Here is a 24,860-nt window from a genome sequence, read left to right as displayed (position 1 = left end):
AACTCATGAAATGCTGACAGCAGGAATGAACATTAGGTATCACAGCTCAAGGAGGTAGTATTAGATGTAGGACACTGTCACCTTCCCACTTCTCTCTCTCTGCTCACACTGCATGGCAGAGTGCCAGTTCCAGCCCTGTGCTGCCCCCGTCTCTCCTGCTCTGTCCCGGCTACATCTACCTTGGGGGTAAGTTTTGTGCTTTCCTTGAAAAAGTAAGTTCCTTGCTCCCACCACTAATGGTGTCACACCATTACCTAGCAGTAAAGCCAGGGGGAAGAGCTACAGTGAAATACAAGAACAGTCCTGGTTTCTTGCCTTTCTCTTTCATTCTAGTTTTCATCTACAGCAAAATGAATGACTGTTTCCAATTTAAGACTGGAGGAGGTGTGAAGGTGAAATACAAGATTTTCCCGGACATAAAAGAAAATATCTGGTGAAAGAAATACACAGGTACTGCCTCCAGCACTTCAGCTGTAAACATTACTTCCATTACTCCCCAGAATGCAGAAGGGGTGGAGCAGAGAGCCCAGAGGAAAGCTGTTACATCAGCAGGCTGTGGAAAAGAAATTGTTAGTGTTTTTCATGCTACATTACTTTCTGTGTGAGGTCTTGAAAATTTTCTTCAGACAAGAAAAGAACCTTCACTGTGTGAATAAGAATACATTAATACATTGGTGTATTAAATTATATAAAATTGATTACAATCTGAAATTCAAAATATAACTTCCTGATAATTTAGGTTCATACCGCTCTAAATTAGGGTTTTCAGGAGATATGACCTACAATTATTTCTGAGGCTATACAATGTCTCAGTTCGTTATCTGAAAAAGAAGACTGCTTCTATCTGCAGTTATGGCTCAGTGAGTCAATCGAGAAAGATGCTTTTATTATAAAAAATAATTTTTATGACTCCATCATAAATACCCAAAAAATTATTTAAAAACAGCAGTCTAGGGTCTCTGTAGCCTTTCATCCATTACCAAGACTAGGCACAGGCACAGAGATGTGCTGTCAGGGAGACGCTTACTGCAGCATGTCCTAATGTATTTCTAATTTCTGCATTCCTGCCTAATGCAATAGCTCCTTGCCACAGAAATTCCAGGAGTCTTCCTGAGGCACTGACTTGTTTTGTTCACATGAATCTTGTAGTTTAAAAGCAATTTGAAAAGTAAGCTCTAAAGCTGACTTACTTTCATATTTCACAGCATGCATCTATTGATGCAAACTGAGAAGCATTTGCTTTGTCCCAGTCTGAGTACACACATAGCAGACTGCTTCTCACAGTGACTTTCACCACTCAGAGAGGAGAAATTTGCTTCTTTTCAGAAGCGTTCATACATCCCTTGAAACCTGTCCTCCAAGGGACACAGATGTTGGGACACCAGCTGAGGCAAGGCAGTACATTTGGATTACAGCTGACAGGCTGTGATCTAACTGGTGTTCAGCAAAAAGAAGAAAAGAAAAAAAAACCCAATCACTAAGGAACGTGGAAAGAAGACCACAGTGAACAGAGTTAAATGTGAATTTTTTGTCTGGTTTTGCCATGTTGATCTCGCTACTTCATCTAGGTCATAAGAAAATTTTAGAGATGGCTGAGGAAGTACAAGAATCCTTTGTCCTCAGCAATGGGTGACAAGGAATATCTTTCCTTCTAGAATCCATAAGACATATTTGCTCTCATGCAGGAAACATTTCCTTGTCTACTTCCAGAATTTAGGCCTAATATTAAACCTCTAGTCAAAAAAAATTTCCCATTGACTTCAGTGAATTTTTACAGCTGAGTAAGGACTCTGAGTTTTGGCCCTCAGCTAGGAAAAAGAGTATTAAAGTGTCATAAACACATAAATAATGGCATCAGTCCCAGAAATACCAACAGAAACAAATATAACATCCCGCTGCTCAACTCTTTCAGGATTAAACCACAGCTGTCAGAGACAGCTCCCCTACTCCATTCCATGCCATTTCTTGACACTTATATACAATTTGAAAAAAAAAACACAAAAGAAAACACAACATGCCCTAAGAAAAAAGTCTTTTTCTGAAGATCATAACTTTGTTTGCTTGGAAAATAGTGCAATTGGAGCAGTCTTCTTAGAAGAAAAATAAGAGGAGGTGACTCTTTGTGTTGTCTTTCAGAAAAGTGTTTCAAATCCTGCTGAATGTTTTGGACTGCATTCAGCCCTTCCCTTAATTCCCCAGCCACCACCTGCCTTTGTCTGGAAGGCTGATTAAGAAAAACAAATAGTGAGAAAACAAAAACTTCCAGCTCAAAATGGTACTCACAGGTCTCTCCTGGCCTACGGCCTGGCTGATACTTTCACCTTATCACGCTGTCTAGTACAGCATGCAATTGGGAAAAGTAGCATCCATTAATATAAATGGATGTGTATTAAACGCTAGGAACAGCTGACTGGCAATAACAGAAGAAGGACAAAAAACTCTGAGCTGGTAAGGGCATTCAACAAGGTGTGTCTCACCCTCTGCATCCATGAGCTTAGATCCTCTTAAAAACAGCTAGATGGGGAATGTGGAACCGGTTGTCAGCCTGTTCACATTAATGTTTGCTTTGTCAGTGCAGTCAGGACAGCTTCTTACTCCCACTTTGCAATTTTTTTTACAGAGCATTCCTATTTTTGCACATTGGTTATCATGATATTCCCCTCTTAGTTATCCATATTCTCTTATATATGGTGCTAATTCTGGGTCTGGAAACAGCATAACCTGGAAAATGCTTAACTTTGCTCTGTGCCCTCTCCCCTGAGAGCCTGATGAGCACAGCCTGGGTCCAATAACACCATCTCAAACTGTACAGACACTGGGTTAATCCAGCTTTTTCTAGCTCACTCACAGCTTGCTTTCACTCTGCTGGGTTTTATTTCATTCTATGTTAAGTGTGACACCACTCTACAATTTATTTTCAGCCTACTTTTTTAAAGAAAGGAGGTTTATGTGAAGGTTCATTTTCAGACAAAATTGGTGGAATAACACACCCAAACGTAATGACACTTGGACACACTTTCCAAAAATCGTCAGCTGAGTAAACAATAGCAGCTCAAAGAAATGTCCCCACCTAAACAGAGACAGGCCAAACTGCTGAACCATGTGGCACAAGCCATCTCTCCCTCTCTACTGGGGTATCACAGTGACTATGAATGGTGCCAGAGTCCATTCTGGGATGGAAAGAAATAATGCTCTGAGAAAACTGCCTTGGTTAGTTCAGCTGACCACAGAAACATTTATTCTGCTTGTGATTTTTTTTTGCTCTGATGCATTTCCAGATCTCATGTTTGCAGCTTCTGCATGAGATGTATTCTAATTTTATCTGTCTCCAATATTCCCCTTCTGTCTTCCCTGGGCTTCTGTAGACTTTACGGACTCCTTTACCTGTCACTTCACTTCCAGAGTCAACAAAAGCCATGGTCTGGCAACCTGTTTTGGCACACACCAGATCAAATGGAACAGGAGCACAATCACTCTTTTTCAAGCTTTCAAAGTCACTACAGGGGTCAGAGCAAGGGGCAGAGCAGTCTGATGTATGAGAGACTAATGGACTAAAGCAAACCACAAAATCACTGCTGTCAGATATCCTGGGACCATTACAGTGCCCAACTACAATAAACACACAACAGGAAGATGTAAGATGACTCAAAATGGAGAATTCAGGGAATTTGATCATTGATGCTCCCCCTTTCTCATGCCACCATCCACAAGAAAACCCCAACCAAACCAGCTCTGTAGATTCTGCTTCTATCTAATTAGAAGACTAGAGTAGAAAGCAATAAATCCAGAGTGTTCTAGGCAGCATCAGTGCACATGCTATCATGTCATCCATTGTCAGTGTGACAGCAGTGCATGGAAATCATGCTGCCATGACACTTGCCTGGAGCAGGATGGACTTTGATCAGTACTACAGCATTAGTTTAGTCCTTTTGAACTCTGTTCTTGCTGGGAATTGTATCAGGCCAGGAGCGAGGAGATGCCCATGGGTATGACCCAGGGAAGGGGAAGATGGAACCAGCCAGCCTGGCTGGGGCCAAGGGGGCGGAATTTGTATCTCAGTGAGGAACCGGGCACTACCAGCTTTCCCAAGCAAAGGCCTGCCTGCAGAAGCATTTTAAAACATAGCTATGCAACACAAGGACCGTTTTTAACCTTCATATGCTATAAATTATAATGGCACTATATTGCATCATCTTATGTTCAAGTATACCAAGCAGGAAAAGTATTTTTCAGCCAGAACGGATATACTAGTAGAAAATCTGTGAAAAGTATAAACTCAGTAAATTAATTTTAAGGGCCGGGCTGATTTAATACTTCATTAGTGGATGCTGGCAAATTTGGCATTTTGCCTTGTTTTTCTACAGAGTAGTGGAAATGGGACAAGGCAGTGTCCTTATCATGTATCCGAATCTTCTCTTTTTTGCTCTATGTGACTTGGAACGAGTGATTTTTTTCCCCTTGTATTATTTTCATTCTGTACACCAGTTATCTCTCGCGTTAGTCACATTCCTCAGCGCCCTCAAATGGTAAAAGCCTACCAATCTTACGTACTGTAAGGGAACGTAGCAGCTGTTCCTCCTGACAAAAAGTGCTGTTTTTATGAGATTTCGCCTTTCCATTTTTTATCGCTCCGCGCAGCCGGGAGCAGCCACGACCCCCCCGCCGCCGCCTCCCCCTCACGGGCCCGCGCGCGCACCCCGGCGGCGGCGCGCGTGCGCGGCAGAGAGCCCGCCCCCTGCCGCCCTCCCGGCCGAGTCCTCCGCCGTCCCGGCGTGCCCCGCGCGCACCACAGAGCGTGGCGCCGGCCCCGCCGCTCTTCCCGGCTGGCTCCGTGCGCGCGAGGCGGCGCGGCCGCGGCGACATGGCGGGCGTGGGGCGGGCGGAGGAGCGGGAGCAGCACCTGAACGGCGAGCTGCCCCCCGAGCCCGAGGACAGGGACGGCGCGGCCGGGCTCGGCGCTGACGATGGCGCCAAGAAGAAGCGCAAGAAGAAGAAGAAGGGCAGAGCGGGCCCTGCGGGTAGGGGCCGGGCCGCGCCGCGACCCTGCGCTGACGGGCTGGGCGGCGTGAGGGGCCTCGGGCCGCACACCGGGAAGCGGGCGCGGCTGTGCGCGGGCGTGGGGGGCTCAAGGGTCCCGGCGTGCGGGTACGGGGCGCCGCCGAGGCCGCTGTCCCGGCCTCCGGCAGCGGTGTGGGCTAAGGGGGATCCCCGCGGCTCGGAGGGGGCTGGCGGTGCCCGGAGGATGCTGCTGTCGGTCGGCTGGGGCCAGGGTGTCCTCCCCGCTCCGGTGTGCTCAAGAGAAGGCACCGCTTCCCTCACCCTCTCCTATGCCCCGAGGGTAGAAAGGTGTAAGACTGCCACTGTAAAAGTCATCCCGCCTGATGGAGGCTCTGCACCCCTCCCAAGTTCTCGGAGAGAGCTGGAGCAAGTCTGGGCAAATAGCGTAAAGGCGCGATGGTTTGGGTTTGTTTTAGCAGGCCATCAGTTAGCCATGATCGTGCTGTGCGTTTATAATTATCTACCTCACGCCCATATTATCTCACAAGAGCAGGCTGCTGCTATGGGAAGAAGAATTAGTTACCCTGGCAGAAAAAAGTAATCAGAAGTGTCAGGCTAATCTACCTTTATGTGCAGGTTTCATTAACAGCACCTGTCACTGTACTGTTCTACAGCCTTACACTTTGGGGCTGCTTTAAGACAGAAAAAGGCACTAAGTGCTCAGGTGTCTGTGGGCTGAGTACAACATAATGTTTTTATAAAGCTTTGGGGGTTGTTGGTTACTAACATGGAGCTAATGTTTTACAGTAAGTCATACTTAAACTTTACAAACAGGACAAGAAACTGACAAAGAAATGGAAGGTGCTCTTGATGATGTAGCAAAACAATTGGACAAGCAAGCCCTGGAGGAGAAAGAAAAAGATGATGATGATGATGGCAAGTATAACTTATATTTTCTCTTAACATTTCCAGTTTCAGCTTCTTCCAAGACTCCCTTTTAACAGACTGTTTAAGATATCTTGATTTGATTTTGGTTGGGTTTGTTTTTAGAGAGGTGAGATGCAACTATATAGTTTCTACTTTTTGTCAGTGATTTTGCTGTCACACAGGTGTACATATAAAAGTAACAGCAATACAGGCTTTGTTAAAGTTTGTGTTTTCAAGGATCTACCTGCTGAAGGGGAATGTTTAGTTTGAGATAAGGTAAGCTATAAATCATTCTCACTTGCATTACCGCAGCCGGTAGACATTTATGTCCCAAATTATGTCTCTTATTCTTGGCTTAAAACATACAGAGAAAATTTTAAGGTAGCATTTTAATTAATAGGTTTTGCAGTCTTTACCAGTGACTTGAAACCTGCTCATCTGTAATTATAATTTTTCAATAAAATTGAACTTGGGGGGTAATTAATACATAAGCAAGACACACACTTTGTATGTTGCTTGTGCTGTGTAGCTGATTTTCTAAGCCAGAACCTTGAAAGTGTCTGTATTGAAATCCAGACCGAGTCCATCTGTTCTGTAGGGAGATCCAGTTAAGGTGCTATATTTCCTTTAGTTTGATGGATGGTTCTCCACAGAAATGGATGTTTAAGAAAGCACATTTCTTAAAGTGGTTATTTAGTTTCATTTTTCTGAATTAGCATATAAAGTTGGCTCAACACTTTGAGCAGTCTGCTTAGAAATCTCCTTCGTTCACTTGCTGGAATTTGTCCTTCCGGAATGTCATTTTAATGAATTAGGAATGGAAGTTTTAAAAAATTCAATCAGAGTGCTGAGACATATTAAGTAACAAATTTATCTTTGACCATTACCAATCTGCAGCATCAAGTTTAGTGCAGGTACCTTGTATAGAAATCTGTTCTTATGGCTTGTTTTGTGGTATCTTTCAAATTATGGAGTTGAAATTAATGCAATATGTGCTTTGCCATCATTGCAACTTTAGGAAGAAGTATTGAGGAGGGTAGTGAAAACTGTATACAATGGAAAGAAATCTTTGAAATCATTAGAATAGTTAGAGTTCTGTCTCGGGAGAAATAACAATGATAGTTGCAGATCAAATGCTGTGCTCTCCTAGCCTCTTTACAGTATTAGTAATTGTGTTACAGTATTAGAAAGCATAAAACAATGAAGTGATGCTATGACTGAATTAATAATCTCTCTTTTTTCCCACATATTAGACTTGGATGTGGATGTGTTTTTAGTAAAACTGATACTTTTGCAGAAAAATTATAACTAATTGAAGTGTTTTGAAGACAGCAGTGTTCTTGCCTGTACTGGTTGTCTCTATTTGCCATCTTAATTGTGTAGTTTCAGAATTGTTTTTATAAGACATGCTGCATTAGATTAAAATCAATAAAATACCTACTTCCTCTTTCCTTTTATTTTTTTTCCTCTTGATAAGCCTGTAACTGGGTGGCTTCAAAAAGGAGATTAGCAAGTGCTCTTTGGATTTCCCTGGCCATGTTAAAATACACTGATATGTAACATTTTTGCATGATACTGTGCTAAGTTATTAAATGGCTATACCAAAATGACATAAGGTTGGACTTCTGTTTCACAAAGACCTGAAATTGCTTTTCTGGTGACAATTTTTTTTCCTTAGCAGCTAAGTAAGCTGAAGACAAACAGTGTTGGTAGATGCAGTAGTTCTGTTTCTGGCAGCACAGTTAGTCTGCAGCAGTCTTCAAGGACATGAAAGCATAGACCGGGCTGGTTTGGCTCACAGTTGGCAGTTTCACGTGCAGTGATGTATGAAAAAGCTACAATACCCAGATAGCAACAGCAGCAATATTTAAGAAATGCTGGGGTTTTTTTTCTCTTCAGTTTAGGCCTAGCCTTTGAAAAAATAATCCAGAAATCTCTTGGTGAATGAACTGGAGTATGCCTAATTAATTTCTTTATGAATGGTTTGGGCATTGCTCAAGGTCAAGACAAATGTGACAAAGTTATCACATTTTAAAGAAATTTATATGCGCTGGTAAGGATTTTTGGCTGCCTGTGAAATACAGATTGATGAAGAATCTGGTAGGTTGGGACCATGTTATAGATACAAAGTATTTATATCTGCAATTTGTTACAGAAACTTAAATTAAGATACTTAATGCCAAATTGAGCTGGCTGGGGAGGGGCAGGAGTGACACTACTGAAATTTGCCCCAGCTGCAGAATTACAGCACTCATCGTGGCATAGAATTGCTGATTATATTGACCATCATGAGAGGCTTGAAATCTAGTGACTGGAGCAGCTGGTCAGTGTTTTGGTTTGGTTTTTAAGTACAAGCTTCTGGATAAATAGACTCAAAATAGAATGCTTTGACTTGATTCTAGAAGTTCTTTTAATTTTACTTCTTGCTGTAGTTGAAAATGAAATGTTCTATATGTAGATGAGTAGTACTTGTCTACTTTGAAAAGAATTTGTGGTTAGGACCAGAAGGTTTAGGTAGCTGATGGCACCTGAAGTACTGAGTATGAAGTAAGTAGGGATTAGATGTTGCCAAATGTGAAGTCTGCAGGGTTGTTGTTACCTCCCAGGTGTGGCTGATTCTTGGTGCTTACCTGCTGTGCTCCCTGGAAACCTCCCACTGGTATAAATTCAGAGAAGGTTTTGGGTTGGAGGGACCTAAAGGTCATCTGGTCCAAGGCCCTGCAATGATCTTCAGGCAGATCACGTTGCTCAAAGCTCCATTCAGCCTGACCCTGACTATTTGCAGGGATGGGGCATCTTCACCTCTCTGGGAAGCCTGTTCCAGTGTTTGACCACCTTGTATCTCACACATTCAGTGCTTTTGCTGAGAGTGTTGTTTGTGACCTTCCCTGTTATCTCAAGATTAAATTTACCCTGGCCTAGAGTGCTGTCATCTTTACTTCTCTGGGGTCTTTACCTTTCCAGATGCAGTAAGTTTTTTTAGCTGAGGATCCGAAGATGGAGGGAAAGCAGTAGTTTCTAGCTTTTTGTTAGCTGTTGTGTCTAATACAGTGTCCTTTAACAATTCCATGCATCTATTTGCCTGAATTGAGAGCAGAGGACTATGAGGTAGGACTTTCTGAAAACACTTTACCTGAGCTCTCTTTTTTCCTCTGTTTGGTGATATGTTTGTTGTCAACTTTCAAAACTATTTTCTTAGGTCTGTGTTTGGTGTAGGACTGAAAATGCTGATGGTTTGGTGGCAGCTTCTGGATGTTGTCTTTTAATCCATTAAATTCTGCTGTAAGAGAAGTGTTTCCAGATAGTCCAGATGTTGTTGTGTTCTATTCAAACATTGATTCTTTTAAGATTATTTTATGTTCAGCTGAGCACTTTCTTTCCTCTAGATGGAGATGGTGAAGGAGATGGAGCAACTGGGAAAAAGAAGAAGAAGAAGAAAAAGAAGAAAGGACGTAGGTATCAAGCACAAAAATACAGACTATGTGAATATTTGTTATTAAGTGTGTGCAAGTGCTGGTCTTTGCAGCTGAAACAAATTTAAGGGTGCAGTTTGTGTTTTTAGGCTAAGTCTGGCCAAGTTATCTTTTTTCTGGTATCCCTGAATGCCATTGAGGGCATTCATTGGCCTCCAGCATTGGCTAAATGAAGTCATATGAGGGCATTGTGATACAATTTTGTCTTGGTAGAAGCCCAGATTCTAGTTAAGGGGATCTTAAATAACATCTGCTGTTTAACTTTTATGGTTGAAATAAGAGGGTTAATATTTCCAGAGTCCCATGTGTAACACTTTCTTATACTCAACAGCTAAAGTCCAGACAGATCCACCTTCTATTCCAATATGTGATCTATTTCCCAGCAATGTATTCCCAAAGGGAGAAGAATGTGAATATCCACCAACACAAGATGGGTGAGTGTTTTAAGCTTAAGGAAGAAATGCTTTCATTTTGATGTGCTGAAAAAAATAGTTTACACCAAAGGGAGAGAGTAGGTAGATATTCGTATGTCTGAAAGCATTGTCTAGATTTCAATGACTTTTACTTCAGAATGAAAGTACTCTGGAATGTTGTTTTTATTGGTTATTTAAAATCAATGCCTATTTCTCATGGAATGTAAGTAAAATAAGTAAGAGAAGTAATGCTTCTTGTACCCCCTATAAATTGTGTTCAGATAATGATTTCATTTTTATGAGATGAAAATTTGCTTTCAAGGAAGCTTCTTCTTTTTCATTATTTTAGTTTGAACACAATTCCCAAGAGCAGCATTTTCATCAGCATGCTAATGAAGTGCTTGCACAGGATAGTTCTGGCAGGCTGATCCAGGAGTGATTCTTTAATGTTTAAGAGTTAAGTATTTAACCTGGGCCATGTTCATAAGAGTATATTTAAACCAGAAAACTAGATAATAAACAACTTAATCATGTACATAGTTTATTAACAAATAACACACTATTTTTACACCCCTAATACATATTCAGCTGTTGAAAATGAAAATATTTTCTCTGGTTTACCTACTATTTATTGAAAAGAAAAAGGACAAAAGCCATAAAAACAAACCTCCTTTCATAACAGGTTTTAAGTGGGGTGTCTTTTCTGGACCTGATGTTCTGCTATGGAGGAAGAATATATGCTTCTAAGGAACCTGAAATAGTTTCCTCATGTAATGTGCTTAAGCAAATATATGCTTAGTTTTCTTTCTAATTTAAATATTCAAATATTGCTATGCTACTTTAGTATTTCCTAATATAAGCCACTACTTAAATTAGTAGCTGACATTAATGCCAGGACATTTCATATTCTGAGTAATTCCTTCATTTTATATATTGGTGGAGCATTTTTGTGCCATGTCTTATTCATGCTGAAGTCAGTAGGGTTTTGCCTTTGATTTTTTTAAGAGTTGCACTTCTATTCTTAACTGTTAATGTCATGTGCTTTCTAAAGTTACCTCTCATCAACCCACAATTGTGTATTTTGTGTGAGAAGTTCAGCTAGAAGTGGGCGTCATTCAGATTTCAGCCTAAAAATAATAGCAGATAATCAATGCTTCCATAGACAACAGACTAACAGGTTTAACATTTTTATATCTCCAGTTGTTTGGCGGGGGGGGGGGGGGTGTTTTGGTTTTTGGTTTTTTTTGAAGCTTGTGTTTTTTCTTGCAGATGTGGGAATTTGAAATGATACAACTGGGAGGGCAGAAAATAAATAAGCAGTATTTCATGATACACCAATTCTGTTAAAGTAGAATTCAGGAATTCTTGACCCTGCCTACTTGTTTCTGCCTCTTTGCTGTTACAGAGTCACTGACTGGTTTGCTTTGGAATGTACCTTGAAGATGAGCTAGTTCCAACCCCCCTGCCATAGGCAGGGACACCTTCCACAATTTCTCTGGGCAACCTGTTCCAGTGCCTTAACACCCTCACAGTAAATGAATTCTTCCTAGCTTCTAATCTAAACCTACCATCTTTCAGTTTATAGCCATTACCCCTTGTCTTGTCACTAATGACCTTGGAAAAAGCTTTCCCTTTCAGGTTCTGGAAGGTGCTATGAGGTCTCCCCAGAGCCTTCTCTTCTCCAGGCTGCAGGGCCCCACCTATTCTCAGCCTGTCTTCACAGGAGTGGTGCTTACAGCCATGATCATTTTCATGGCCCTTCTCTGCACTCACTGAAACAGCCCCACATCTTTCTTATCTTGGGGGCCTCAGAGCTGAATGTAATACTCCAGGTGGGGTCTCTCAATGCAGTAGAGGGGTAGAATCACCTTCCTTGACCTGCTGGCCACGGTGCTTTTGATGCAACCCAGTGTGTGATTTGGCTTCCTGGGCTGTGAGTGCACATTGCTTGGTCATGTGGAGCTTCTTGTCCACCAACATCCCCAAATCCTTCTCCTCAGAGCTGCTCTCAATCCATTCTTCACCCAGCCTGTGTTTGTGAGGGGATTGTCCTGACCCAGGACAGGGTGCAGAACCTTGCACTTGGCCTTGTTGAACGTCAAGATGGTCACACAGGTCCACCTCTCAACCTTGTAATGGTCCCTCTGGATGGCATCCCTTCCCTCCAGCATGACTGGATTATCTGGGGGAAGATAATCTGAGGAAATGCTTTTCTGGATTTCTTTGATCACTATAATCTAAACTACAGTGTGATCCTGTAAAGATTTGTACTGGTGAAAACTGCAGGCTGTGAACTGGAGTAAAAAGCTGGACCAAATGGTTTGGAGCAGGAGTTGAATTTCTTCAGCTGACATGTGACAGGCAGCACATTAGGGGAAAAAAAAAAGCTTGTTAGCTCATATACCTGTGGGAGGACTTGATGTTTGGCGTGAGGCCTTCACCTGACCAACTGATTTTTCATGTGTCCTGAAGTGCTTAGGCCCTAGCAGAAATTCTTGTTGCCTCCCTTCCTGAGCTCCCAGGTGGCGGTAGTGCAGCTTTTTCAGCAAAATACTTTGGGTCTGCTACAGTGTTTTTACGTGTAGAGGCAGTTCTGTCCCCTGGTTGACTTGTGTGAAGTGACAATATGCTGAAATACAGTAAGACAGAGTGAGGATGGCTTCCTGCCAGTTTGCTGGAGTTGCACTCAAGTCTGTGACAGATGGCAGAGCAGCTGCCCAGACTCTGTCAGCAATTCTTGCTACCAAGGGGTGTTCACTGCTGGAATCCAGAACAGTCTGAAAGGATCTTTGAGTCTCTGTCCCCAGTGTTTTTCTGCAGTGCACCTTTTCCATCTTCAATGACTGCTGTGCTGGCAGAAGTCCAGTTTTCTAGTGGCAGTGCAGGAGCCCAGGTTTTACAGCACGTTGCTTTCTTTTTTTGGTAGAATTTGCTGGATTGAGGGAACTTGTAGGAGTAGTATGTGTGATGCTTGCTACTGGAGCAAGAAAACTGCTCAAAAAGGTAAATGTGGGATTTCTGCTTTACACTTTTATCTGAAAAGAAGTAGAAAGTTCAATGGAAACAAGCAAAAGGGTCTCAAAATATTTTGTATCCTCTGATCATCCTGAGAAAGATTTATCCTCCTTTATCTTCTCAACTATTTTGAAATACTCAGTATAAATATATATACTTATAAATCTTCCCATTTAGAAAGTAACATTCTGACATGTGTCATACTTACCATGCACTGTGTTAGGTGTTATTACTTAAATATTCTGAGCATGACTGAAAATAATACTGGAACTGCAAGCTCTTAAATTTTGAAGATGCTTATTGTCTGTGTCAGCAGCAGTTTCTGGGCCAAGCAGCCACACTACAGTGCTGAGGTTCATCTCTATACAGGAACAACGCTGTCTGAATGAATAAGATTGTGAAAAAAATAAACTTTTTGCATGAGTAGAGCCTGATGCAGTTTTTTGCCCTGCTAAACTGGAATTGCAGGTATTAAATATGAATTTTGTTCACCTCTTCTGTGTCTTTGAAAACTTGGGCATCCTTCAAGCACCCTGCTTGTCTGGGCCTTTGGTAGGATGTTACTGCCTTTCACAGCTGCTAGTCTGTGGTACTGATAGGTGTGGTTTTTTTTTTAATAGGCTTCCTTTATTCTGAAAATTGTATAAATCAGGATCTTTTCTTACACAGGGGAATGTAGACCTGGCTGGTTAATAAACACTTTGCAGGCTTTAGACAGAAGTTGTAATGACTGCTATGATTATAGTAACTTGTTTGAAACATTTCCTTTATTTTCAAGGCGAACTGCTGCTTGGAGAACAACTAGTGAAGAAAAGAAAGCACTAGACCAAGCCAGTGAGGAAATCTGGAATGATTTTCGGGAGGCTGCAGAGGCACACAGACAAGTGAGGAAATATGTTATGAGCTGGATAAAACCTGGAATGACAATGATAGAAATCTGGTAAGGACACACATCTTCTAGAAGACCTGTGCTCTAGATTTTTCTTCATTTTCCAGAGAGGGAGAGATTTAGTCTCAGTTTTGTGTGCTTAATTCACTGTGTAATGAATGTTGGGGAGATTTTTGTTTGAGGTACACAACCACTTGCCAATTATTTCCATTGCCAATTATTTCCTTTAAGCTTCTTCTTGCATTTTTAGCTTATGCAGCTTTACAGGGCCTGGGATTATACTGAATTTTAAACTAAGCTTTCCATGATGTTCATGTACTTTGATTATATGCTTCATTTAGTTTTCAGTGCCTTTGCTACTCTGCAGCAGTACTGGGAAAAGCAGCAATAGCAGCACTGCTGCTGCTGCTTGCCAGAATTGTCATGAAATGGCATGTGGACAGTGAGGTGCAGTCTGTGCTGGGGACTGGGCAAGGAGAGGAGGCATAAAACCGGCATGGCTGTGTATTCAGTCCAGGGCAGGAAGGTTTGGACTATGTTCAGTCTTCTTTGACTGACTGGTGTTTCTGGTGGAAACGCAGTGGGGTTTTTTATTATTCTCAGTTAGTAAGAAATAACTGAGCAAATGGATTCAGGTGAATGTGAATTTGATTAAGTTTAAAGGAAGAATTAGCCTGGACTGATTTTTGTGACTCTTCCAACTATTACTTTTTCTGTCCTTCAGTTTATCTAGATTGAATGTCTACTGTCCAAGTACTGCACTGATCCAGAACAGTTTAGCTTCCAAAATCAGGTGCTTTCAGCCTGGTGTGACTGAGGACTGTGCTGACAAGAGTAGGATAGTAAGAAAGCTAATGAGAGCTGATCCCCAAGGTAACTGTGCAAGGATAACAGAAAGACATAATATGCCATGAGGGAAAGTAGAAGAAAGGCAGCTCACTAGTCTGGGTGAAACAAATCTGTCTTTGTGAATTATACAGTTTGGCTGTTCTAAGCACGCATTTTCTCAAAACATGACTGTTCTTGATAAAGTACCTCAGACTGTGGGGCCTTGCTGATTAAAATATGCTCTCTTTTTTCATATTTCTCTGGCTTTCTTAAAATCAGTTTGGTGCACTGCAGTGAGCTGCAGTTTACCTCATTCACTGACACTGAAGGAGAATGCACCGTTGGATGTGTATTTGTGGATTTGCAGTAGCTAGCATCGTGAGATTAGACAAAACCAAAAAACAAAGGCTAGTCTCACAAGGTTTTATTTGATCATAGTTACCACTCAGTTTTTTTTTTTAAGTCCTTTTATAATCAGTTTTTTAATAAATAAGAGGCTTTACCTTCTTTTCCCCACCACTTTTTAGATCACAGTAATTATCAAGAATGTATTTCATTTACCTAAACTTTGGTTGTCTAACCTTTGCAGTTCAGGAAGGATGGGTTAAATGTACCTTGTAAGGATAAATATTTTAAACTTAAATTAAAAAAAATAGAGAAGGGCTCATTTTTGCCCAAGAAAGGGTAGAGGAAACAACACAAAGAGCTGAAGATTGTTGTGTTGTGCCTATGTTTTTCAGCCTAGGGTTGTCTGTCCACTTAGCATGCAAATAGTTTGATTTGATATAAAAACATTTGCTTTTATATTTTTCTGAGGTTTTGTTCTTGCATTGATTTATTTGAAGTAGTCATAAGAAATACTAATGACAATTGTCCTATTCTTTTTTTCTTCTCCCTCCCCTCTGCCTTTCAGTGAAAAGCTAGAAGACTGCTCACGTAAGCTGATAAAGGAAAATGGTTTAAATGCAGGTCTTGCATTTCCTACGGGGTGTTCTCTGAATAATTGTGCTGCCCACTACACTCCCAATGCTGGAGATCCAACAGTCCTGCAATACAATGATATTTGCAAAATAGATTTTGGAACACATATTAGTGGTTAGTTTTCATTTATTAATTAAAACTTTGAGAATGTTCTTCGGTGAAAATACTATGAAGCTAACTAACTTCTGCTGATTTCAGGTCGAATTATTGACTGTGCTTTTACAGTCACATTCAATCCAAAATATGACAGACTATTACAAGCTGTAAAGGATGCCACAAATACTGGAATAAAGGTATGATCCTTATGTAAGTAATTTACAAAGACTTTTTCAGTAAATGTTGTGATTATTTTCCATTTATATTTGCATTTATTTTCAGTGTGCTGGAATAGATGTACGTCTCTGTGATGTGGGAGAGGCCATACAAGAAGTTATGGAGTCTTATGAAGTTGAAATTGATGGCAAAACATACCAAGGCAAGTTATTTTCTTCATATAGGGATGGTTGTTTTAGAAGTGTGAACCTGTATATAAATTTGTGTAAATATTGATTTCAACATAAGATATTGAAAAGACTTTTCTGCTAGAAGTATGGTATGGGTCTTGCATAAATACATGTTTATGGCTGGCTTGCCTTTCCTTTGGAGAAACGTTCTTGGCTTATACTTCCAAGTATTGCATCTCTTAACAGACAAGATGATAATATGAATGCTAAACAGCAGTTTTGAACTGTACAGATGATTTGATACTTGCTGTTTGGCTTTATTAATAAGCTTTTATTACTGTTGGATTTGCTGCTCTTTAATAACGAAGCCTTGCTAAAGCCTACAAAACTAACCTGTGTTTTGGCTGGTGTTTGTACAAGATACGTGGATAGTTCTGAGTTTGGTTCCTGTGCAGTATGATGACTCACTATTACACTTTCAATATGGGATAACAAACCAAATTGCCCTAAAGGGTTCACCATTTGTTAGGAAATTGCCTGTAATGTTCATGTTCTCTTCCAAAGTGAAGCCAATCCGCAATTTGAACGGACACTCCATTGGGCCCTATAGGATACATGCAGGAAAAACAGTACCCATTGTGAAAGGAGGAGAAGCCACAAGAATGGAGGTGAGTTCTTTATTCCTTCTGTTAAATTTCCCCAGTATCATTTGCAGGAATAGTATTTCTGTGCACTTCTCATTTGTAGTTTTTGTCATTCTGGTGAATAATTGCAGTGGAATAACTGCTGTAATGTGTAATGCTCCTATACAGGAGTAGTTCTGTCTCAGTGCCTTCTTCATTTTAGCCCTGGAGTGTTCAGGTATCTAACACTTCCTGAAATTGAAGCCTTGGAACACTGCTATTTAAAAAACAAACCAAAAGAAACCCACCACTGTTGAAATCGGAATGCCACAGTAATACTTAATAAAACTCCTACATATTTATTTCTCTGTGTGTATATGTTATTAATGGAGTGTTGGAATGTTGCATTAGGAACATTCTTGAAAAGAAAAGAAACATGAAAAGGAATTCATATTTAGGGGTGAACTGGAGTTTAGGAAATCAGAGTTTTCCTGAATGACTTGTAGGTCATTCATACTCCTTGTTTGTTTCTTTTGTAATGAAATCTTCTCTCACTCAGGTAATTCTTGATAAATACATCTGAAGTGTAGTTTTGGATAAGTTTTTGTGAGTACTGTTAGATACAGTATTTTTCTTGAAAAGTTTCCAATGTCTTTTTTCTCTGCAGATACCAAGTAATTAAGTGTATTTGTAGTTACTGTGAGAGGCTAGTTCAAAGATGTTGTTTGGGTATTGTTCTGGAACAGGGAAAGGGCAATGGCTGTACATGATGTGACAAAGTACCGGTTGTGAAGGCAGTATTCAAACATGGAACCTGAGATTTAGCCATCATTGTCAATGAAGCTCTTGTTCTCATAAGATAAGATTTAAAGGATGGGTGATGAGACAAGATGCTTTTAATTTTATTCTAAGCTTCATCACTAATGATCACCGGTAAGTCTATCAGGATAGATAAGGCTTGTCAGAGCTGAAGAGGCACAAGTGTGGTCTGGACAGGATTGTTTTTTGAGGTAGGCTCACTCTCATCACCCAAAACTTGTATCATAGTTGTTGACCTGTGATGTGCACAAAAAGGCAAAGTTTAAATTATCTTATCTATAAGACTGTGCAAAGAGATTAAGAGTACTGGAAAAGGAAGATAGAAAAACTTGTGTGTTCTTCTTAGTTTGACTTAGTTAATGGCTTCGTTTTGGGGAGAAGACTTTTTCTAATTTCTTCAGCTTCTGTAGGTTACTTAGGACACAATTCTACATTGTTAAGTACGGTGAGGTTGACAATGAAGAATGTGAAGCATAGCCAAGGTCTTGCTGTACTGTGCTAATTATAGTATCAAACTGCAATCCAGGGAATTTTTTGTGACTAACAGAGCCTCTGATGATCCTTATTCAGAAAAAGTGGGTTTTAAGTGAACCTTGTGGCAGCATTATATGGGGCTTTTTGAGGGTTGGTTTTTTAAATGAGTCAGTTGAATATTCAGGGACATCTTCAAAAGTTTGTCTTGAATTTATAGCCTGTTACTGCTTTTCATATGGCTTCTCATTCTGGGCTGGTGACTTTAAAAGTAGCTTAATAAAATAAACAGTGAACTCATAGTGTCCGTCAGTGTTTGATGCCGTGGCTTGTTAAGTCCCTGTCACAGTCCTGCTGTTAAGGATGTGTGAATGCACTTGGCAGAAATGAGTTTGTTTAATGGCATTTCAGTATGTTCTTAGCTAGAATTTTGATAATGCCCTTGGCAGATATGTATCACCTTCATTTCTTCAAGAAATTAATCTTGTGGAATGAAAATGAGCAGGTTAAAGGTATATACTAGCATCTGTTACCAGAAAATTCTTGCAGAAATTGGGCAGAAAGTTCATCAGTGCAGTATGTGTCTGTAATCAACATCTATTTGCTGTGTCTAAACTATACATATCCTAGGACTTACACCTGAATAGCACAGGAGAAGTACTTCCAGGTAGCAAAAGTAGTCTCTTAGCTATGTTAGATGTATGCCTTGACAATGTTTTAACTGCAAGGACTTTGAGAAATTGTGACTAGAAACATGCTGATGCTTCTGGCTTGAAATAAAATGCTACTAATGTAAATAGTTGATGGTAGTTGTAACTCTAATGTGTGAAATCTTCATACTGAATTTTTTCTACATTGATTTGACAATTGAATCTATTCCCATTTAATTACTCGTGTTCAGAAGTGTAATACTGAAATGTTGTATCACAATGACACAATGTCACATTTTCATATTGCAGCATGTTCCTTTTTTCTCTCCTTAGGAAGGTGAAGTGTATGCCATAGAAACCTTTGGTAGCACAGGAAAAGGCGTTGTTCATGATGATATGGAGTGTTCTCATTACATGAAGAACTTTGATGTTGGGCATGTGCCAATAAGGTTGGATTTTGTTGGTGTATTTTCATAGAGCTACCACCCCCTTGGGATTCAAATTTGATAACAATGCATGTTCTTCACTAATTAATAAGGCTGTCAAGGACTTGAGGGGCAACACTAGCAATATTGTTACAAAATACACTCTCATTGTTAGTGTGGAATAACACAGAATTATTTCCAAGAAACTGAAAATGGAGAAAATATGTTTTGGGAATACAATCTTCCTGCCATTATTTTTTTTATGATTCGTAATATATAGATTCTATTTGTGTATTCACCTGTGTATTAAATGTATAGTGGGTTTTTTTAGTCAGTATCTGTACTGTTGTTGTGTGTCACAATCTTTGTCTTGCTGCTGTTCCCAGAATCTATTAAGCTATTTGTGCCGTCTGTTTTATTTTATGGATATTTTGAGAGTTTTGAGTTTTTGTTTTAGTGCATGGATGTAAAATGAAGAAATTCCTCATTTTTAATTTCACTGGGTTTGCATTTTGGCATTTGTAGGAGTGCAACATATTTTCTGAAACAAAGACCACTCTGGTCAGAAACGTAGCAGGCAGATATGCTTTTCCACAGCACATACCGGGAGTGTGAGAGAGGATAGGAAGAATTAGACTAAAGATCGCAAAGGAACTGCTTGACTGCAACTAAGCTTAGTTTTTAAAAGATCTATAAATATATATATTTTTTATGCCTGTATATTGTAAGATGTATGAATAAAAAGCTTACTGAGTATTTACTTCAGAAGTGAAAACTCAGCATTTTAAACCACCGAGCTTCTTCCAAAATTAGTTCAGATTACTGACCACTCTGAATCAGGAAGAATTCTGTTTTTCTTTATAAAATGAAATGTCCTTTTATTTTTTAAGAGAGAGATTTCTGTCCCTGTGTTTAGTTTAGCTTGCAGATAGGTTCACAGTCTGTTTTGAAGGATATCTATTTGCAGGAGGAGAGTGCACTTCGTTTTCTAAAGAGAACATGTGACTGATGTAGAAAGACATCCCAAGTCTAGGCACTCTGAAAAGATCTTGCAGTCCAACTTTATTCTTAGTTGGTGTGCTTTATTTCTGTAGTGAATGCATGCCGGTGATATCTCTGTCTTCTCCAACACGTTCTTGTTTGGTTTTTTCCCTCCAAGGCTTCCAAGAGCGAAACACTTGCTAAACGTTATCAACGAAAACTTTGGTACTCTTGCCTTCTGCCGGCGGTGGCTGGATCGCCTGGGGGAGAGCAAATACCTGATGGCTCTGAAGAACCTGTGCGACCTGGGCATCGTGGATCCCTACCCGCCCCTGTGCGACATCAAGGGCTCCTACACGGCGCAGTTCGAGCACACCATCCTGCTGCGCCCCACCTGCAAGGAGGTTGTCAGCAGGGGCGACGACTACTAACTCAGAGCCACCTCAGCACCTTTGTACTCCAGGCTTTCTTGGAACATACTCTACCAGAATTAATTTGCAACACATTGTCTGTTTTAACAGTGGACCGATGTTAATACTTTCCGTATTTGGAAAGGAAGGAATTTAATCTAAGGCAAGTCTTCTAATTGTAACTAACCATGGAAAAAGCTTTCAGGCCTTTAGAAATATTTCAAAAGTTACTTATTTTTTCTGTTCAGGGAAATACGTGCTATAAAGCTCAATTTTTAGTTTGGAATGAGTTATACATTTTGTTCTGAACATTTATGATAAAAGATGCTTTTCAAATATTTATATGACCATATTCCTACTTGAATGCTTTGAATGACTACACCTGATTTCTGCGCCCCAGTCCTCTATGATATTGCCTTTTAAACTTCCTGGAATCCATTTTGTAAAAAATAAAGATAAATTTTCAAATCTGAAAATATATATAATTTTTAGAAGTCTGGTTATGATTCTGGTCAGGAGTCCACTGGGAAACTGCTCTATTAAATATTTTACAAACTTGATTTGCCATTTCTTGTCTTGAAATTGGACCTTGTCTTACCCTTCATATGAAACTTGGCCTTTCATGCTTGTTTAAATAATCTTGTCAGTGCTGGGATACAGGGCAAGAAGTCATCAACACTTTACAGGACAAAATGTGACAACTACAGGAAAGGTGTGTGGTAAGGGTTTTGAGTGTGCTAGTCTTTAGTTTAGACTTCAGCTCTATTAATGCAGCTGGTGGTCTCTGCTGGTGGTGGCATCAAGATGCCTTCAGCTTCGGGCTGAAGTCAGCTCAGTTTTAGTGTATGTGCCTACATAATCTTTGCCATTGGCATACCCTCTTGCACAGAGTCAAATTTCATGTGATTTCCTGTCTTTTTAAAGTTCATATTCGATTGCGCAAGTGGTGGGGACAAGGAAAACTTTATTTTTGAGTGTTAAAAGTTACTTCATGCAGGCAAAATAATCTGGAGTATTTGATGTTTTCCTGACAAAAACTTATTATCTGACTCCTGCTGCAGTGAAATCTGACTGTTGAATCTCATTTGTAAAGGTAAACTAAATCCCATGGCTCTGCAGGCCTATATGCAATATGTCTTCCAATGCTGTATCTTTACCTCATTACTTGCATATTAAAAATTTCAATAGTTACTGGTGATAAAAATGACAGCTCTGTTAATAGGTCACTAACAGTGCCTTAAACATAAGTGCTTAGAAAACAGATACTTCACCTGCTCCTTTATAGTCAGCCTGTCTCTATAGAAGAGTTCATATTAACTTTAAAATATCCGTTATGTTCTCCTCTCCTCTAGGGTAAAAGCTGCATTTTTGTCCGTTCATACCTGATTATGTGAGCTGCAATTTAGAGGGGAGCAGTGTCATATACTGCCTACAGTTTAAAAAGAATAGAAACTGGTGGGATTTTTACCCCAATTACAAGTATTGTTCAAACTCAGTACTGTTTAAACTTGCAGAAATGGATGAAATGGGACACTGAAATGTGTATTTATTTCTGCTGTTGCTGTTTGGCAATCTTGGCATCCCAGCAATGAATTTTAATTTAGGCAGCTGTATGTTTGTCTCAGCTTCCCAAGAAACAGTAGCTAGTGTGGGTGCTTGTGCATTGCAAAGTGAAAGCTGGCACTTGAAAGAATCTGTGCTGGGTACATTGCTGCTATTTTTATTTATGCTAACAAGACCATACTCTTCTGCACTTCTTGATATGACAAGAGCAGGTTCTTGTAGCCTGGCTGGCTTCCAGCTCACTTATTTTTGTACAAAGTCCACTAGAAACAACACAAATTGTTTTAGTTCTTGCCTGCTTATTGGCAATTTCTAGACTTTTCTCTCTAGAAGGTGCCTGTTTAGGTAGAAGTTCAGTGTGACTTGGTATTGTTTCTACAGCTTAAGCCTTAACGTCACTGACAGTAACTTTAAAAACATTTGGTTTTACAAATCGATTATGTGTTTTCTTCCCTTTGTTTTTTGGGTTTTTTACCTGAATATGATAGACCCGGACTAGCAGAGCTAGTTTGGACTATGGCCTCCGAACTTCTTAATTTGCTGGCTGTTTGTTAGTTCACACATAGAGGCTGATCATCATGTGTAACAAGGTAAAGTAGAAATGACTCAGCAAAATACTTGCAGAGGGTGATGACTTGCCCATAAATTTAACTGGGTATATCTGCATACAAGCGTCCTGTGCTGCTGGCCCTCCTCCATCCTCCTGCCTGGCATATAAAAGGCAAGCCCTATTTCTATCTCCTTCAAATAAATAAATTTCCTACTGCTCTCATGCTCTTCAGGCTGCCTTTTCCTGCTGCTCTAAGTGTTAAAAGTCCTGGCCATGCTGTCTGGTAAGTGAACCCTGCTCTCCTCACTTGACAAAATCAAAAGTTTACCAAAAGACAAATCAAAAGTTTACCAAAAGACAAGTCAAAAGTTTACCAAAAGACTTTTGAGCCAGATGTTGAGGTCTGATACCAGAAGATGGGGTCATCTTGTTTCTTGTACATACATTAGAGTATGTACAACTGACCTTGAGTGACGTGTCCTTTTGATGAAGGCATGGCCTAAGAGTTTCCTAATTTTAGACTCAACTACCATGCTTCTCCTCTTAGATGTGGGTAAGACAGGGCTGGTGGGTACAGCAGACACAGCTGGGTGAGTATAACAACAGCATTTCAAAGAGGAGCTGAAATAGGCCATGTGGGGAGGCAAGTGGAGTTCCTGGTCCAGCAAGAAAACTGCTGCTGTGTCTTTCTGTGTGGTTGTGTCATGTGTATCAAAATACTACTTTCAGAACAGTACCAAAACACAGTAAGATGGTATGCAAACTTAATGATGGGATGTGTAAACATAACTGGAATTTGTTAATTTGATTTTTACAGCTGGTGTTTGTGGAGATAGAGGAATTTTGCCAAATCCTACTTCCAAAAAAAATAGAGAATAAGGCTTTTCACTGTTATTTATTTCCCAGGATTATGCACTGTTGGTACTCGGCTTTCTGTGGAACATCAGTCAGCTGTCCAGAATGGGAGGTGGGCAGTGTATTTTCCTCAGTCCAAACACTTTCACAAGGTGTGTTTAAAGACCATGTAGCTTGCCCAAAACATGGCATGATCTGAATCAGGTTATATTTTTTTCAGACTTATGCATAGTTATTTTTTTCTACAAGGATTCAAGAGGCTTTTCTGTTTTTATAATTTTGAGTGTTTCAGTATTTTTAAAGTAAAAGAAAAAAGACAACTCTGCTCTGACTCTTTTATCATTTTTGACTTGTGTTTTTGCCATGACAGGCACCCAACTTCTATAACTTAAAGTCATACTCATTTTAGCTTTGCTTTGCATTTCTACTGATAGTTACATCTCCCTTTTTTACAAAGGTACGGGGCTCAAGGAAAAAACCTAAAAGCTGTGTAGCCTACTCAGCAGTTCAGATTAACAATAAATTTTTTACCTAGTTGTTTTGGAAGTGCCTGTGTCCCCAGTTTTTGAAACTACAATTTATGTTTTTTTCAGTAAGGCTACATCTCTGAATCCCTTAAATGGGAGAGGGCTCTATAGAAGCCTTCTCTACCACTAGAGAAAAGTGAAGGTGTGTGCTATCAGGATGCATAAATCCATTACCACCTGGGACTGGAAACTGTTACTGTTTTTCAGTTTAAAGTGAGGCTGCTTTGGCCTGTGTGCTGCATCCCTGAGACCTCAGCGAGTTTGCAGATGACACAAAGCCGGAGGAGTGGCTGGTAGGCCAGCTGGGGGCACTGCCACACAAGGGGAGCAGGACAGGCCCAGGAGATGAGACAGGAGGTACTTCATGCAGCTCTGCACTGGGAATGACCACTCCTGCTCCTGGGCAGGAACCACAGGCTGGGTGGGAAGCAGCTGCCCCGGGAAGGACCTGGGGTAGAAGCTGTCCATGAACCAGTAATGTGCCCTTATGACAAGAGAGGCCAACAGCCTTAATCTGGTTAAAGGGTGCAGGGCTACTATCTGAACTAGTTAAATATTAAGAATTGAAGAGCACCTGAATTAGCTCATCCTTGTGGTGGACTGCACTACTCATCTCTACTCTCCCCCGTGCCTTGATTAGGAGGACTAGGACTCTTTCTCCTCCCCTTCTCTTGTTCCATCTAAGAGGAGCAATGGGAAGAAAGCTGGATTTGCTTTTGCAGAGCTAAAGATGTCTTTCAGAGAAAGCCTTGAGGCTCAGCAATCTTTGCTGTAATGCAGGGGAATAGCTGGAAGCAGAGCCTAGGCAATCTTTCTAGTAATGATGGCAGGGTAAGATTCCTTCTAAGATTCCTTCAATGTGCTTAATAGTGATGATTGAGACCAATTAACTCTCACACCCAAGTTGCTCTCTACATGTCCAAAGACAGATTCTTAATGCCCGAGTCTCTGAAGATCCCTAAGGATCTCCTAAGAGATGTACTTGGAGGAAGAAAAAAAGTAACAGAAGCCTAAAAGGC

At 40.4% G+C, this 24,860-nt stretch overlaps 1 protein-coding gene across 1 annotated transcript; it reads left to right on the top strand.

Moving 5' to 3' along the window:
- The first annotated feature begins 4,798 nt into the window (after positions 1 to 4,798).
- Positions 4,799 to 20,906, top strand: METAP2 (methionyl aminopeptidase 2). Its single transcript, XM_066550102.1, has 11 exons — positions 4,799 to 5,018; positions 5,833 to 5,934; positions 9,312 to 9,377; positions 9,730 to 9,832; positions 13,605 to 13,766; positions 15,457 to 15,638; positions 15,723 to 15,817; positions 15,903 to 15,999; positions 16,532 to 16,635; positions 18,864 to 18,979; positions 20,115 to 20,906. Exons 1-11 carry the CDS (start codon positions 4,862 to 4,864, stop codon positions 20,365 to 20,367), a joined length of 1,437 nt encoding a protein of 478 aa, XP_066406199.1. The 5' UTR covers positions 4,799 to 4,861; the 3' UTR covers positions 20,368 to 20,906.
- The last annotated feature ends 3,954 nt before the right edge of the window (positions 20,907 to 24,860 follow it).

Source organism: Molothrus aeneus, chromosome 5, assembly GCF_037042795.1.
Source record: "Molothrus aeneus isolate 106 chromosome 5, BPBGC_Maene_1.0, whole genome shotgun sequence".
Classification (NCBI taxonomy): domain Eukaryota; kingdom Metazoa; phylum Chordata; class Aves; order Passeriformes; family Icteridae; genus Molothrus; species Molothrus aeneus.
The sequence above is the reverse complement of the archived record's forward strand: the minus strand, read 5'-3'. Positions and strand labels throughout refer to the sequence as shown.